Source organism: Schistocerca cancellata, chromosome 6 (assembly GCF_023864275.1).
Source record: "Schistocerca cancellata isolate TAMUIC-IGC-003103 chromosome 6, iqSchCanc2.1, whole genome shotgun sequence".
Lineage (NCBI taxonomy): Eukaryota > Metazoa > Arthropoda > Insecta > Orthoptera > Acrididae > Schistocerca > Schistocerca cancellata.
In genome coordinates, this window is record NC_064631.1 from 575,159,196 (window position 1) to 575,173,017 (window position 13,822).

The 13,822-nt window shown below is 37.2% G+C and overlaps 1 protein-coding gene across 4 annotated transcripts in view; it reads right to left on the reverse strand.

Moving 5' to 3' along the window:
• Positions 1–3,575: 3,575 nt before the first annotated feature.
• LOC126088604 (glycerophosphocholine phosphodiesterase GPCPD1-like) overlaps positions 3,576–13,822 on the reverse strand; it is a 272,534-nt gene continuing 262,287 nt past the window's right edge. For all 4 annotated transcript variants that reach the window (XM_049906819.1, XM_049906816.1, XM_049906817.1 and 1 more), the window contains 2 exons: positions 4,157–4,313; positions 3,576–4,052 (listed from right to left, as the gene is read on the reverse strand). In XM_049906819.1, coding sequence (XP_049762776.1) covers positions 3,912–4,052; positions 4,157–4,313 — 298 coding nt within the window. In that variant the 3' untranslated portion in view covers positions 3,576–3,911. The remainder of the gene's footprint in view (positions 4,053–4,156; positions 4,314–13,822) is intronic.

Here is a 13,822-nt window from a genome sequence, read left to right on the forward strand (position 1 = left end):
ATGGCATGACTGGGTTCATAATATCCAATCCCATTCTCAAATTCTCACAAACATTTTCTCCTTAACAAAAAGAAGGCAATGCACAACTTCATCACAAATCAGAATCAGCTGTACATTCAGCTTAACTCCTAGTGAAGATAGTATGAAGTAAGCAATAGATGAGAACAGGATAACGAGTAGGCATAAGGTGAAGAAAAGCAAATCAATTATAGACATTTAAATTAAAACAAGATATTTGTGTTTTTAACACAAGAGACAGTGTGTTATAACCAAACAGAGTCAATGGAAATACCCAAAATTATTTTGTCGAAAAAAAGAGTTAATCGAAAATTGTTTGACTTAACCAATAATCATGAATGTGCGTGATAAGATCATAAGCAATGTAATAGTGTATACAAAATCCTTGGTGGAATATATATAATGAAAGGAGCAAAGGTAACAGCTCACCAATATAGCTGATGTGTTGAGTGGTAAATAAGCATATTACAGACTGCAAACACTACTAATCTTTCAGACAATGTCCCCTTTCAGAGTAAACTTGAGCTGAAAAAACACCTACATACCCAGAGTTGCATTGTAATGGCTGTCAAACTGTACCAGCTCAAGCTACAGTACTAAAGTAATGAAGTTGGCCAGGAATATTTAGCCGAGATCAATGTCAATTACTGTTAAATAACACAGTAACAGAAAAGGAGAAAGAAAGAGACGGTAAGATAATGAGAGAGATAAACATTGTAGAAGAATAACAAAGAATTTAAAATCAATGATAGACTGATGGTAGATGAGGGAAACAATGCAGAGAAGATCTTACACCCTGTATCCACAAGTACATGAATCTACATTCAATTTGTGTACCTGTGGATATAGGGTGCAAGGTCAATCACAGCTATACACAAAAGGTGCCAAATTTTGATTATGTACTGTTGATTTGTGATTGGGGTTCTGCATTGTTATCTTTGTAACTATGAGACTGCGTTTGTGGACATTTGAGACAGGAACTGAGTGTCCTGAACAGGTCATGCCAAAAAAAAAAAAAAAAAATTCCGTAAACTAGCTGTGGAAAGAGTAAATTTCATATCCAATATTCATGCAATTGCATACTCAACATCCACTTCATCACAACAAAGAAAATAATGCACATATTCACTGCTACAATGGTCAGCAGAAACGATGGAGTTCGAGAGATGATGACTACTGAAAATTTCACTGATATGTCACCATTTGGTTTGTCAGTCGATTTCAGCACAAACGTAGAATAGATCATTGGTACCACAATCACTGAGAGCTATAACATTAACACAGTATTTCCTACTGCCCAATTCCTCCTACATGTACTTGGAGACAACTACTGATAATTGTGAAAGCACCTGTCACACTTGTTCGGTGTTGTCTCATTATTCTTGGTAGCCATCAAATTTGCTGTGGTGCATCAGCAGAAGCATTTTCTTGTGATAACTGACGTTCATATAACTGCACCAACATCACATTTGTTTCGGCCAATACTTTTTTTTAATAAAACTGTGTGTGTGTGTTTTTTCCTTCCCAAGTTCACTATGATATGAGTCTTCAAACTCCCAACATTTGACAAACTGCAGCAGACAAATTTTCTTCAGCCAATTTTTTGTTACTACGTGATGCTTCCTGATGTGCTTCTCCTTGAATATGCCACTTGTAACCCATGTTTTCATGCATGTAATTAGTTTATTTCAATAACTATAGACTTATTAATTCTATTGAAGTCACTGAAAAATTACAAATGCTTCTTCTATAGCCACATATGTATGTATAAATGATTGGTATACTTAAATCATTTTTGTAATGTGGTACTACTGGCATAGCAGGGAATATGAAATTGCATTTGTATAATGCAGATGCTTATATATAAAACTATGTTGTTAGCACCTGTTGTTTGGTTTTAGGCAGTTAGTGCATACTCAACACTTATTGAAAGTGGTAACACTCAAATTATGAAGTGTTCCACTTTTTTTCTTTTTTTTTCAAATTTTGACTGCTTTAACATATGAACATGGAAAAAATTGAAGTCTTATCGCATGCGCATCCACGCGTACGTGGGTCGATGGAAGAACTAAATGCAAATATTTTATGTTAGGCCAAACCATGACTGGTTTTAGTTACTTATATATTTCAGTAGCTATTTGTAAGTCACATTTATTGATCTTTCCACTGCATGTTTTCATAGAGGGGAATTTATAATAATAATAATAATAATAATAATAATAATAATAATAATAATTTTTACATAAGATTATTCTGGGAAACTTTTGAGATTGTCTAGTAGCAAAAGACAAAAAAAACTATTTTAGTACATGGCTCCAACACATTAAAAATATTTAAAATATAATTATGCTGCCAACAGCCGTGAATATACATGCACGCCCATTCCAATAAAATTTTTAGATACATTTCCCCCCTGTTGGCAACATCATTCGTCATATTTTGATATTATGAAAAGGATAGATTGCTACTCACCATAAAGCAGAGACGTTGAGTCACAGACAGGAACAACAAAAAGACTTATAACCATGTAAGCTTTCGGGCAAAAGGCCTTCTTCCAAAATAGGCAACATACACACACACATTCACATAAATGCAGCTCACACACAGTTGACCACTGTCTCTGGCTGTTGGGGCCTGGTCCTCACGCGCAGTTGCTTGCACTCTGGCCCCTGCAGTCAGAGACAGTGGTCATATGTGTGTGTGTGTGTGTGTGTGTGTGTGTGTGTTTGTGTGTTTGTTTTGTCTATTTCAGAAGGCCTTCTGGCCAAAAGCTTACACATTTAGTAGTCTGTTTGTTGTGCCTGTCTGTGACTCAACATCTCTGCTATAGGGTGAGTAGCAATCTATCCTTTTCATAATATTGTCATTCTTCTACCCTGGATATTCCATTCTTTGATTTCATTACATTTTAAGTTATTTACATTGATTACCTCCTAGTAAACAACTTTTACAGTGTCTGTTGGTAGTATCATTTGCCACTATGTTTAGAGTTCTTTGCATTATTTACCTCCTATTAGACAATCTTTATGGTGTGTGTAGTATTAAAAGTATTTTACAATTTTTACCTGTGATCGAAGCACTAATATTTTAGGGCCATATTTTGTCTTTGCTGTCAGAGTGAGCAACATGTTTTGTTAATTTAAGTAGCTTCATCTGGTGACGGAGGTGTAATCCTCCAAAATGATAGTGAAAGATCAATAAAAGTGACTGGTTACAGGTATATGTTTATTTAAATAAAATTATTTTTTTTCAATGCTTTCAGGTTTCAGCTTTATATGATGTCATGAAATTCTAAACACAGGGTGTTTGTTTGCATTTGGAGACTATATCCACAAAAGTGAGGCCTTCAGTTAACAAGGCAATCCACCTAGAGCAAAGATTATTGGAATATTGTTTACAGACATATATTCAAAGAAGCATGTATGGTATGTTTACGATCTACTGAAAGTCAAACACACACCAGACAATTATTTAATAGTCAGAAGCCAAACTACAACATACGTAGTTCTTTCTACAACTATGAGTTAATTATTATTGTGAGGAATAGAAAAAGAAACTTTTCAAATAGAAATTGTAATAGGATGTATTTGTGGTGAATTAATTCAAGAATGGCATCTTAAACATATTGACTTCAAACAATTATGCAATGAATATGAGGTCATATAATAATTTTCAAGTCAGATCACTGGCTTGAGTAATAAGTTAAATTACATTAGAGATCACTCAGATTCTGAATACTAAATTATTGCTTATGAAACAAAACTAAGAGGCTTCACTTAACATTTCCAATCACTGTCCCTATTAAAATAAATATTTTTCCTCTTGCACCATAATTACGGGGTGTGGTCAAATTATTTTGGTGTCAATTGTATTGCCTACTCAACATTTTAACATCAGCTTGACTTTATACTAGTAAGAGTACTGGGTTCAGAGACATCCATAGACGACCCCAAATTTTTCATAAGCACTGCTGAGGCTGAAAGAGGATCATCATTTAGAGGAGTGCAGTTTGTAGAAATGTGCAGCTGGTAATCCTGAAACAAATATCAGAAATATCAAGGAGAAGTAGACCAAAGAAAAACGGAATTGAAAGCAATGTTGTTGAAAAACTGAAAGCAATGTTTTTAATTTCACTTACTGCAGCAGGCGTGACAGAGGCGTGCATCAATGGACTGTTATCAGAGGACTGCTTCTTATCCACTTCTTGTGCAATCTGCAATAAATTTTTCTGTCCTTCTCTAGCTTCCACAAGGAATATGCTCTCCTTTACTTCTTTTGTCCCAAACTTATCAATTCTGAAAAGAAGTGTGTAATAATTATCATGTCAAGGCAGCCAAAGAACACAAGAGGGAATTCAACTTTGAAATAGTATGAAGAGATGACATTTGAAAACATGAGAAATGGTAGAAAGCAGACAAGTGAGATAGAACAAAATAATATCAAATGCTTATAAACCATTGTACTGAATGTCAAACATTTAAAACATTTTCTTTGCATGGGCTGGTACAGAACTCTTTGTACTTATACAAATGTGTGATGAAAGTTTACTACTGTTCAGTTTTTGTCAGTGAAATTCGTGAGAACATTTTTTACTTTTTATTTCTGGTAGTTGGGAAAATTTATCTTATCACATCTACTACAAATCTTCATCCGCTGGGTATCACTGTCCTTTCGACTAAATCTTTAGTTTTTGAAATGAAGAACAACCACATGGGCAACAGCCATATGGTCTGGGAGTCTTCAAAATCTCTGAAGCCAATTGTTGCTAAACAATCAGCACAAATATTTTAATACTGCAATTATAGAGAAGAAAACAGCTACCACACACACTTTCCAACATTACTCTATTTTGGGAATATGGCAGTTTTACCTTGACTCTGAATATCAATTTAATGTTTTAGCAAGTCCATTGAAATGTGTATCTAAAGCCACATTTTCCCACATCTCAAAATGTGCACTGTCATGGAGCAAAGAATTACTCTTCTAGACTTATTGTGGTACTGAGAAAGCGAATACAAACAAATCCAAGACTTCACCTACAGGTAGTATCATATTTCCCTGGTTTTTCTACTGCAGTAATTGTCCTCAAAGACCAACACAGCTAGTCAACTTGAGAGACAAATAGCATAGAGACTTGAACTGCTGATACACTGTTGGCGCTTATGGAGCTCAGTACTCCACAACTATTTCACTCTTTCTTCCATAGTGAAACCTTTTAACAAACATCTACAATCACAGTTACAAACTGACTGCAGGAGAGATCAATCTCAACAAATTAACTCTGCAATAATGCAATACACACAAAGGCTATTTCCAACACTCATGCTGACCATACCTATTTCCACAGTCTTCGACTGTTGAAAATTCATACCCGTCAGCACAAAAGGAGATAGCTTAACTTAACTGAACTCATTCATCATGTTTAGATCACATTATAGGCAACATTCTGTATCAGAATGAGACAAGGCCTAATTTGACAACATATGTAATCTTGTTTTAGCATTTTTGTATTAGACTATATGTTGTTGTTGTTGTTGTTGTGGTCTTCAGTCCTGAGACTGGTTTGATGCAGCTCTCCATGCTACTCTATCCTGTGCAAGCTTCTTCATCTCCCAGTACCTACTGCAACCTACATCCTTCTGAATCTGCTTAGTGTATTCATCTCTTGGTCTCCCCCTACGATTTTTACCCTCCACGCTGCCCTCCAATATTAAATTGGTGATCCCTTGATGCCTCAGAACATGTCCTACCAACCGATCCCTTCTTCTGGTCAAGTTGTGCCACAAACTCCTCTTCTCCCCAATTCTATTCAATACTTCCTCATTAGTTATGTGATCTACCCATCTAATCTTCAGCATTCTTCTGTAGCACCACATTTCGAAAGCTTCTATTCTTTTCTTGTCCAAACTATTTACCGTCCATGTTTCACTTCCATACATGGCTACACTCCATACAAATACTTTCAGAAATGACTTCCTGACATTTAAATCTATACTCGATGTTAACAAATTTCTCTTCTTCAGAAACGCTTTCCTTGCCATTGCCAGTCTACATTTTATATCCTCTCTACTTCGACCATCATCAGTTATTTTGCTCCCCAAATAGCAAAACTCCTTTACTACTTTAAGTATCTCATTTCCTAATCTAATTCTCTCAGCATCACCCGACTTAATTCGACTACATTCCATTATCCTCGTTTTGCTTTTGTTGATGTTCATCTTATATCCTCCTTTCAAGACACTGTCCATTCCGTTCAACTGCTCTTCCAGGTCCTTTGCTGTCTCTGACAGAATTACAATGTCATCTATATGTGACTTACTTAATTCAAATTCCATGCCATTCAATGAACTTACAATAACACATGTTCATGCCTACAAGTGGGACTTAAAGATCCTCAAACGGGACACAGGAGCAGAAGCATCTAATAAAGAAATTCAGATCCAGATAATGCAAATCATTTGTCCATTGATCCTGGAGATTGCAGTGTCACAGTTTAAATGTAACTTCCAATTAGCATCTCCAGTTTAAATATATTTGGGAACACCTGACTGGTAGGAAGGGTGGCACCATCACATTCGTTCACAAATCGGCACTGAATGGTGCTGCATACACTATGATCAGCTCTTCAGCTCATGCCAACACAAGTAAAATTATAATGTGGCTTATTTACAATTCACCGAGATCACTCGTGTCCATTGATGGGCTACATGAAATTGTGTTTCATTTCATATAAAAAAGAGCTATGTGAAATTTGGGCTTGAAAGGGGAAAGGATGTTTCCATGCATTCAAATCCAAGCATCATGGGGAGCAGGAATAACTTTATAAATTATTACTTCTCAATAAATTTATTTGTTACCAATATAAACAGGTTGTTTACTTCAGTCTCCTTAATTGAAAATGTTCTTATTTCACAAATCACATTTGTCAGATGATGTGACTGGTCAGTGACCAGAAGCTGGATAAAGTGGCCAGACAGAGCCAAATTGTCCCTTTTTTACAACACAGTCCAAACCAACCCCTTTTGTTTTGTTTTTTTCCCTTTAAATATAAGTTAACAGCCATAAATAGTAAAATTTCTTCATCTTCAGTATGATTGTGGGAGACAATTTATTTGCTCAGGTACTACTTTTGTGAACTAACTGGGAGCAAATTGTTAAAGAATTTCTTCTAGAATTTGTGGACGTACAAACTAACTGGGTGCCAAAGTGCCACACTAGCTGTAAAGATAGTTGTTCTTTTTTTGTGGGACTGGAGGTGGCATGAATTCTGTCAAAGTAGTTGGGAATCTGCATACTATACCAGTACCAAAATTAGAAGCTTTGTATCAACTTTGGGAGGCAAACTACAAATAAATGCTGGAAGATCAACAGATGTTCATAAGAGAAAAGGAATAGATTATTTTTCGCCAAAAACTTCAGGAAGAAGCACATAATATCATTACTGTAAAAAAAAAAAGGCCAGTTTTTGAACTATCAATGGTTGATACAAGAGCTGAGATTAATGCTTAGAATCAATCTCCAGTTATTTGATCAAGAGTAGTGACAGCTATGAAGAGGAAAGAGACTATAGGGTGAACCAAAATTTATGCATTCTGATGCCACAGTGCAATTCCTTGCATATTAATGATATAAAAATGTGTCTAAACTTCATCCCCTCCATATATTCAGTATAAAATCAATGTCAAAGAAAGGGAACTTGGTAACATTTTAAGCAAACATATGACTAGTATCTTGATTCAGTAATGTGTATCTGTGCTGTCCAGTTGGTGCAGTGAGTAGAGTTTTGTGTTAGAATGCTCGAGTTTGATACTGGGTCAGGTGGTTTTTTTGAAGATTTTGTTCCAGAGTCCAAAAGACACCTACATAAAGCAATCTTAGTGCTTGACCACGCTGGTTCACACCCTGATGAGGAAGAATTACAATGCGATGGTACTCGCACATTTTTCTCACCAATTGATGTGACAAGTTTAATACAACCTAAAGACCAAGGTGTTTTCAAAACTTTAATAATAATAATAATAATAATAATAATAATAATAAAACATCACTATCGTTTGCTTCAGATTCTTCTGCAAACTACAGAAGGTGTATTAGCATACCATTAAGCATGTGGTCATCTGTTTTGGCTTATCAGTGAATGTATCTAGTAGAGCAGCTAGTGATGGGGGGGCCCTCCACAGTATACATCCAGTACAAATAAACTTTTAAGGAAACAGCAAGCACTGCACAAAAGTTGTAAAACAAAGCATAAGACTATAGTTAGAGATGCTGAATTAAACACATTTAGCTGTTAAAAAGTGCAATGAGTGAAGCCTTTGAAGATTACTGAAGCACAATTTTATTGAAAGATTTCTCACAAAATCCATAGTAATTTTTGGCACATATAAAGGCTGAGAGTCGAACCCAAATTACTTATACTCACACAAGTACGGAGGAACAAACACTGAGATAGCAAAAATGCTGAAAGACTGCAAATGTTACAACAGAGGACCCACAACTACTGTCCCAGTTTACAGTTTAATTCTGGAAACACTTTAAAGATGAGTGATGATAGTGTTAGTGGCACAAAGGAGCAGTTAGATTTATTACTACTGACAAGGCTCATGGCATGATGGAATAACTATCATATTCCATACAGGATTTGTAGCCAAGTTAGCTCGCTTGTAACGCCGATACACTGAAGACACTTCGCGCAAAAAATTTTTGCCAAGTGGAGCGAAGAAAACATAGATTATACCTGTGTACAAAAGGGATAGCATAACAGATAAACAAAGCTACCATCCAATATCACTGACCTGCATCTGTTGCAGAATACTCAAACACAATGAAATAATATAACAAAAACAATCTATTTTTGACAAAATAATTTAATTGGATGGATAAAAGATCTACCCACCACACAGGCAGCAGAACACACACATAAAAGAAGCTTATAATTAGGTAAGCTTTCAAAGGCAGTGGCTCCTCCCCTTCAGGCACAAGGGTTGAAGGGGAAAGAAGAGGGGTGAAGGAAAAGGACTGGAGAGGTCTAGGAAAAGGAGTAGATTTCGGAAAAATCACCCAGAACTACAGTCAGGGGAGACTTACCGGACGGGATGAGAAGGAAGATGATTGTTGAGGACTGCATCGGATGAGATTTGAAAATGTGAGAGCTGAAAGGAGAGAGACGGGGTAATATGCAAGACAAAGATTATTGCTTAAACATCGTGCGCAAGTTAATAAGAGTGAAAAGCTATGTGCATTGTATGTATCAGAGGTAGGAGGGGGCAGTGAAAAATAGACAGGTAAGAAATGAAAGATGTAGAAAACTAAAACGGAGTGAAGGAAAGAGCAGTTACTGTGGAGAAGTGCTGAGACAGAAGAAATTAATATAAGTTAAGGCCAGGAGGGCGGCGAGAACCAAGGGCATGTCATAGTGTTATAGTTCAAACCTGCAGAGTTCTGAGAAACTGAGTCTGGGGAAGAATCCAGATGGCACGTGTGGTGAAACAGGCACCAAGGTCACAATTGTCTTCTTGTACAGCATGCTCTGCAACAGGATATTGGGTGTTGCCAGATTACATCTTCTGCCTATGCCTGTTCATCCTAATTGATAATTTGGTGGTAATCGTGCCAAGGTAAAAAGCTGAACAGTGTTGCCATAACAGCAGGTATATGAGGCATATCATTTCACAGGTGGCTCTCCCTTTGATAGTATATGTCTTGCCAGTTCCTGGGCTGGTATAGATGGCAATAGGAAGGTGCATAGGGCAACTCTTGCAGCAGAGACGGTCACAGGGGTAGGAGCCATAGGGTAGGGACTTGGATGCAGAAGAAGCATAGGGTCCGGCAATAATATTGCGAAGATTGGGAGCCCAGTAACTAGCAAAACATATACTATTAAAGGGAGAGCCACCTGTGAAATGACATGTGTCATATACCATCTGTTATGTAAACACTGTTCAGCCTTTTACATCAGCACAACCACAACCAAATTATTAATGATGAACAGGCATAAGCAGAGGGTGTATACTGGTAACACCCAATATACTGTTACAGAGCATGCTCTACAACAAGACAATCGTGACCTTAGTGCCCATTTCTTAACATACACCATCTGGATTCTTCCCCCAGACGATTTCTCAGAATTCTGCAGGTGGGAACTAGCACTACAACATGCCCTTGGTTCTTGCCACCCACCTGGCCTTAACTTACGTTAATTTCTTCTGTCCCAGCATTTCTTCACAGTAACTACTCTTTCCTTCACTCCATTTTAGTTTTCTACATCTTTCATTTCTTACCTGTCCATTTTTCACCACCCCCCTTTATTACATACAATGCATTCAGCTTTTCACTCTTATTAACTCATGCACAATGTTTATGCCGTAATCTCTGTCTTGCATATTACCCTATTTTCCACCTTTAAGCTCTCAGGTTTTCAAATCTCGTCCAAAGCAGTCCCCAACAATCAGTCTTTCCTTCTCATCCCATCCGGTAAGTTTCCCCTGATCCATGGTTCTGGGCAACTTTTCAAAAATCTACCCCTTTCCCTAGACCTCTCTAGTCCTTTTTCTTCATCCCTATTCCTTCCCCTTCAACCCTTTTGCCTGAAGAACAAGCCACTGGCTCCGATAGCTTGCCTAATTATAACTTTCTTTTATGTGTGTGTTCAAACATATGAAGTAGTTCTAACAAATTCCGATAACAGTTATCAAGCAACACCCAACTTGCTTTTGTTTCAGATGAAACCCTGAAAGTCCTGTATCAACACAATGACATGGATGCAGTATTTTACAACTTCTGGAAAGCATTTGACTTGATACCACACCTATGCTTATTATGGAAAGCATGATCATATGGGAGTATCAAACAGAATTTGTGACTGGATTGAGGATTTTTTAGTCAGGAGGGTGCAGGATCTTATCTTAGATGGAGATTCAACATCGGCATATCTCCAATTTCAAGCATAGACCAGAGAAGTGTGTTACACCAATGTTGCACATTAATGACCTTGCAAAAAATTTTAATAGTAACCTAACTCTTGCTGCAAGTGATGCAAATATTTACAGTGGGATTCAAAAATAAAGAACTGATTTCAATTGTTTATTACAGACAAATTATGAAAGACAGAACCACATTGTGCACATTACTGGATAGAGAAAGGGAAAGGTTGTTTGCCCAGACACTATAGTTTACACTCAAATTGAGCACCAAGTATTCTTGTGAAACATAAAAATCAAAACGGTAGTCAACCTCATTCCACACCGAAGCAACTGGTTGCTGTTTACTGAATTGACAGCTCAACAGTTTGATTTCTGAGCTCTTGAAGAGAAGCTGCCACAGATGGGAAAAGATTCTTTCTTTTATGTACCCTCAAAGAAAAATGTCACAAGATGTGAGGAATGCACTTTGCATTTGAACAAGGGATTGACTCTGTGCAACTTCCAACACACAACATGATTTTTCTTGTGGTGTAGTCACCCTGATGCAACAAACAAACAACAGCACCATTATGTCAAAACTTTGAACCTTCTTCCATCCAGTGACATGTGTAATGTGTTTCTATCTTTTACAGTTTTTCTATAACAATTGAAACCTGTTTTTTCTTTTTGAATTGCCAATTATAACAAAGTACTTTCTACAAAAAACTGCAAAAATATCCACAGAATCTTGATATAAAAGGCTCCTGTGGACTTCTCACTGTGTTAGAATCTTCAGCTACACTCTTCCACATTGCTCCAGTGTGCTCTCTAATGTCATCTACCCAGCTTGTCACCTCAGTCTCTTCTAATTTCTTTGAATTCAGCAAAAAGCTTCCTTGCTCATGAACCATCTGTTTGCTACATGGTTTACCCACTGCAATTTAATTTTGGTTACAGTCGTAGTTAGCTCACCCAGTCCAGTCTGTTCCCTTGTTTTCCCACCTCTCCTGGTAGTGTCCAATGAGCCTCCCTTAACTGCTTGCCAAGTAACTCTCAGTTCAAAAATAGTTTTCTCACTGAAGTCCATACATCACAGTCATATGTCAAAACTGGCAGTATACACAAATTATAAACTTCCCTTTCTCAAACATCAGAAGCCTCATTTTAGAAACCCCATTTAATTTGTCAATTGGATTCCAAACCAGAAGTATAATAATTTAGTTAGCATACACTCAATGTAAAGGCAATGCCAAAAATAATCCCTACATGAGTTAACTAATTTGAAAGTTAAGAATCAAATGTACAATATTAACAGAACTTTACCTTTAATGCATGTACTTAATTCTGTTTTATTTAGTTGCATCTTATAATTTAAATTAACACTGCACAATAAGACAAATTTCTATACATAATTCTTACAAATTACCAGGTGACTGTAATTGAACTGATGGTGTTCTGAGTGCTGCAGTGTGGGCTGCATACATCGCAGGATGCTGAAACATCATAGGTGTTCATTAATTGGTGTGCACACAGAATATGCTGAAAAACATAATAGTTTCACTTTCTGCCACCAGGTGAAAATATGGCACTGTAAGCTGCCAGAATGTGAAATGTTTACTGTTTTGACATCAGTATGCTATTTGTTGCTTGACGAGACTTGTTGATTTCTTTTTTGAAGTGACTCTTGGTATAAAGGGTTAAGAAAGTTTAAGTTTTCTGTATGAAACACAATGGCTATTGAGAAAAATGGCCATACACTGCTGGTAAAGTTTTTTTCTCAAAATGGCCGCAATAGCCATGCTGCATTGCGGGAATATTGCCGACATAAACAGCTGCAAAGAGGCCCCATGTCAATAAATGAGCTAAATAATATGATCAAGAAATTTGAAGAAATAGTTAAATTATGTGGTGCAGCAGGGAGAGGGAGGCGGCCTGTGCAGAACACACCTCTAATTCTGCAGCCAGTGCTTCAATGAGCTGTGAAACAGGACTTCTCTCTCCCCCTCATCAACAATTCAAAAGATTTTTGTGGCACATTTTACACTGGTATCCCCACAAGATTCAGAGTGTGCACCGAATGAAGCCCCAAGATAGACTACAATGTTGTGACTTTACCTTTTGTTTGTTGGCACGCACTGAAATGGATGATATGTGGATGGGGAATATTCTTTGAACAGACGAGTCACATTTTACAATGCAGGGTTCCATAAATGCACAGAACTGTTCATATGGAGTTTTACTCATCCACATGTTATGCAGGAACAGCACTCAGTTTAGGGAGTGTGACTCTGTGGTGTGCTTTCACAAGCTCCTTCACTCTCAGTCCAATTTCCTTCTGGAGGTGACACCATGCAGACCTGTTAGGTGGACAGCTGACACTTGCTTGTAAGGACCTCCTTGTGCAATATGTGAGTTCAGATTTGCAAGAACTTAACAGTGTCCAAACCACTATTTTCATGCAAGATAGGGTGACACCACACTTGGCAGGTGACAGGTTTGCTTCAAGATACCTTTGATAATGAATGCATCATCTCTATGCAATTTCGAGATGTGTAGCTTTCCAGATCCCCTGACCTAATCCATGTGACTTCTGGTTGTGGGGATATCTGAAAGATAGTGTCAATCAGAAACATATCCAGATTCTTCCTGATCTGAAGGCTAACATACGACATCATACCACTCTGATTACACCAGATATGCTGTGAGCAATTGTCGACCAAGCTGTGGTGTGAAAACAGCACACTGTTGAACTGGAAGAACATATGAACACATTTTGTAACTAGTGAGAATATCCTAATAATGTGCCATAGTTATCATGAATTTGAACATTTGTCCCATTGGTCCTACATGCACCAAATTTTCAACTGGTGACAGAAAGTGGAGCTATTGTATTTACAGCATAC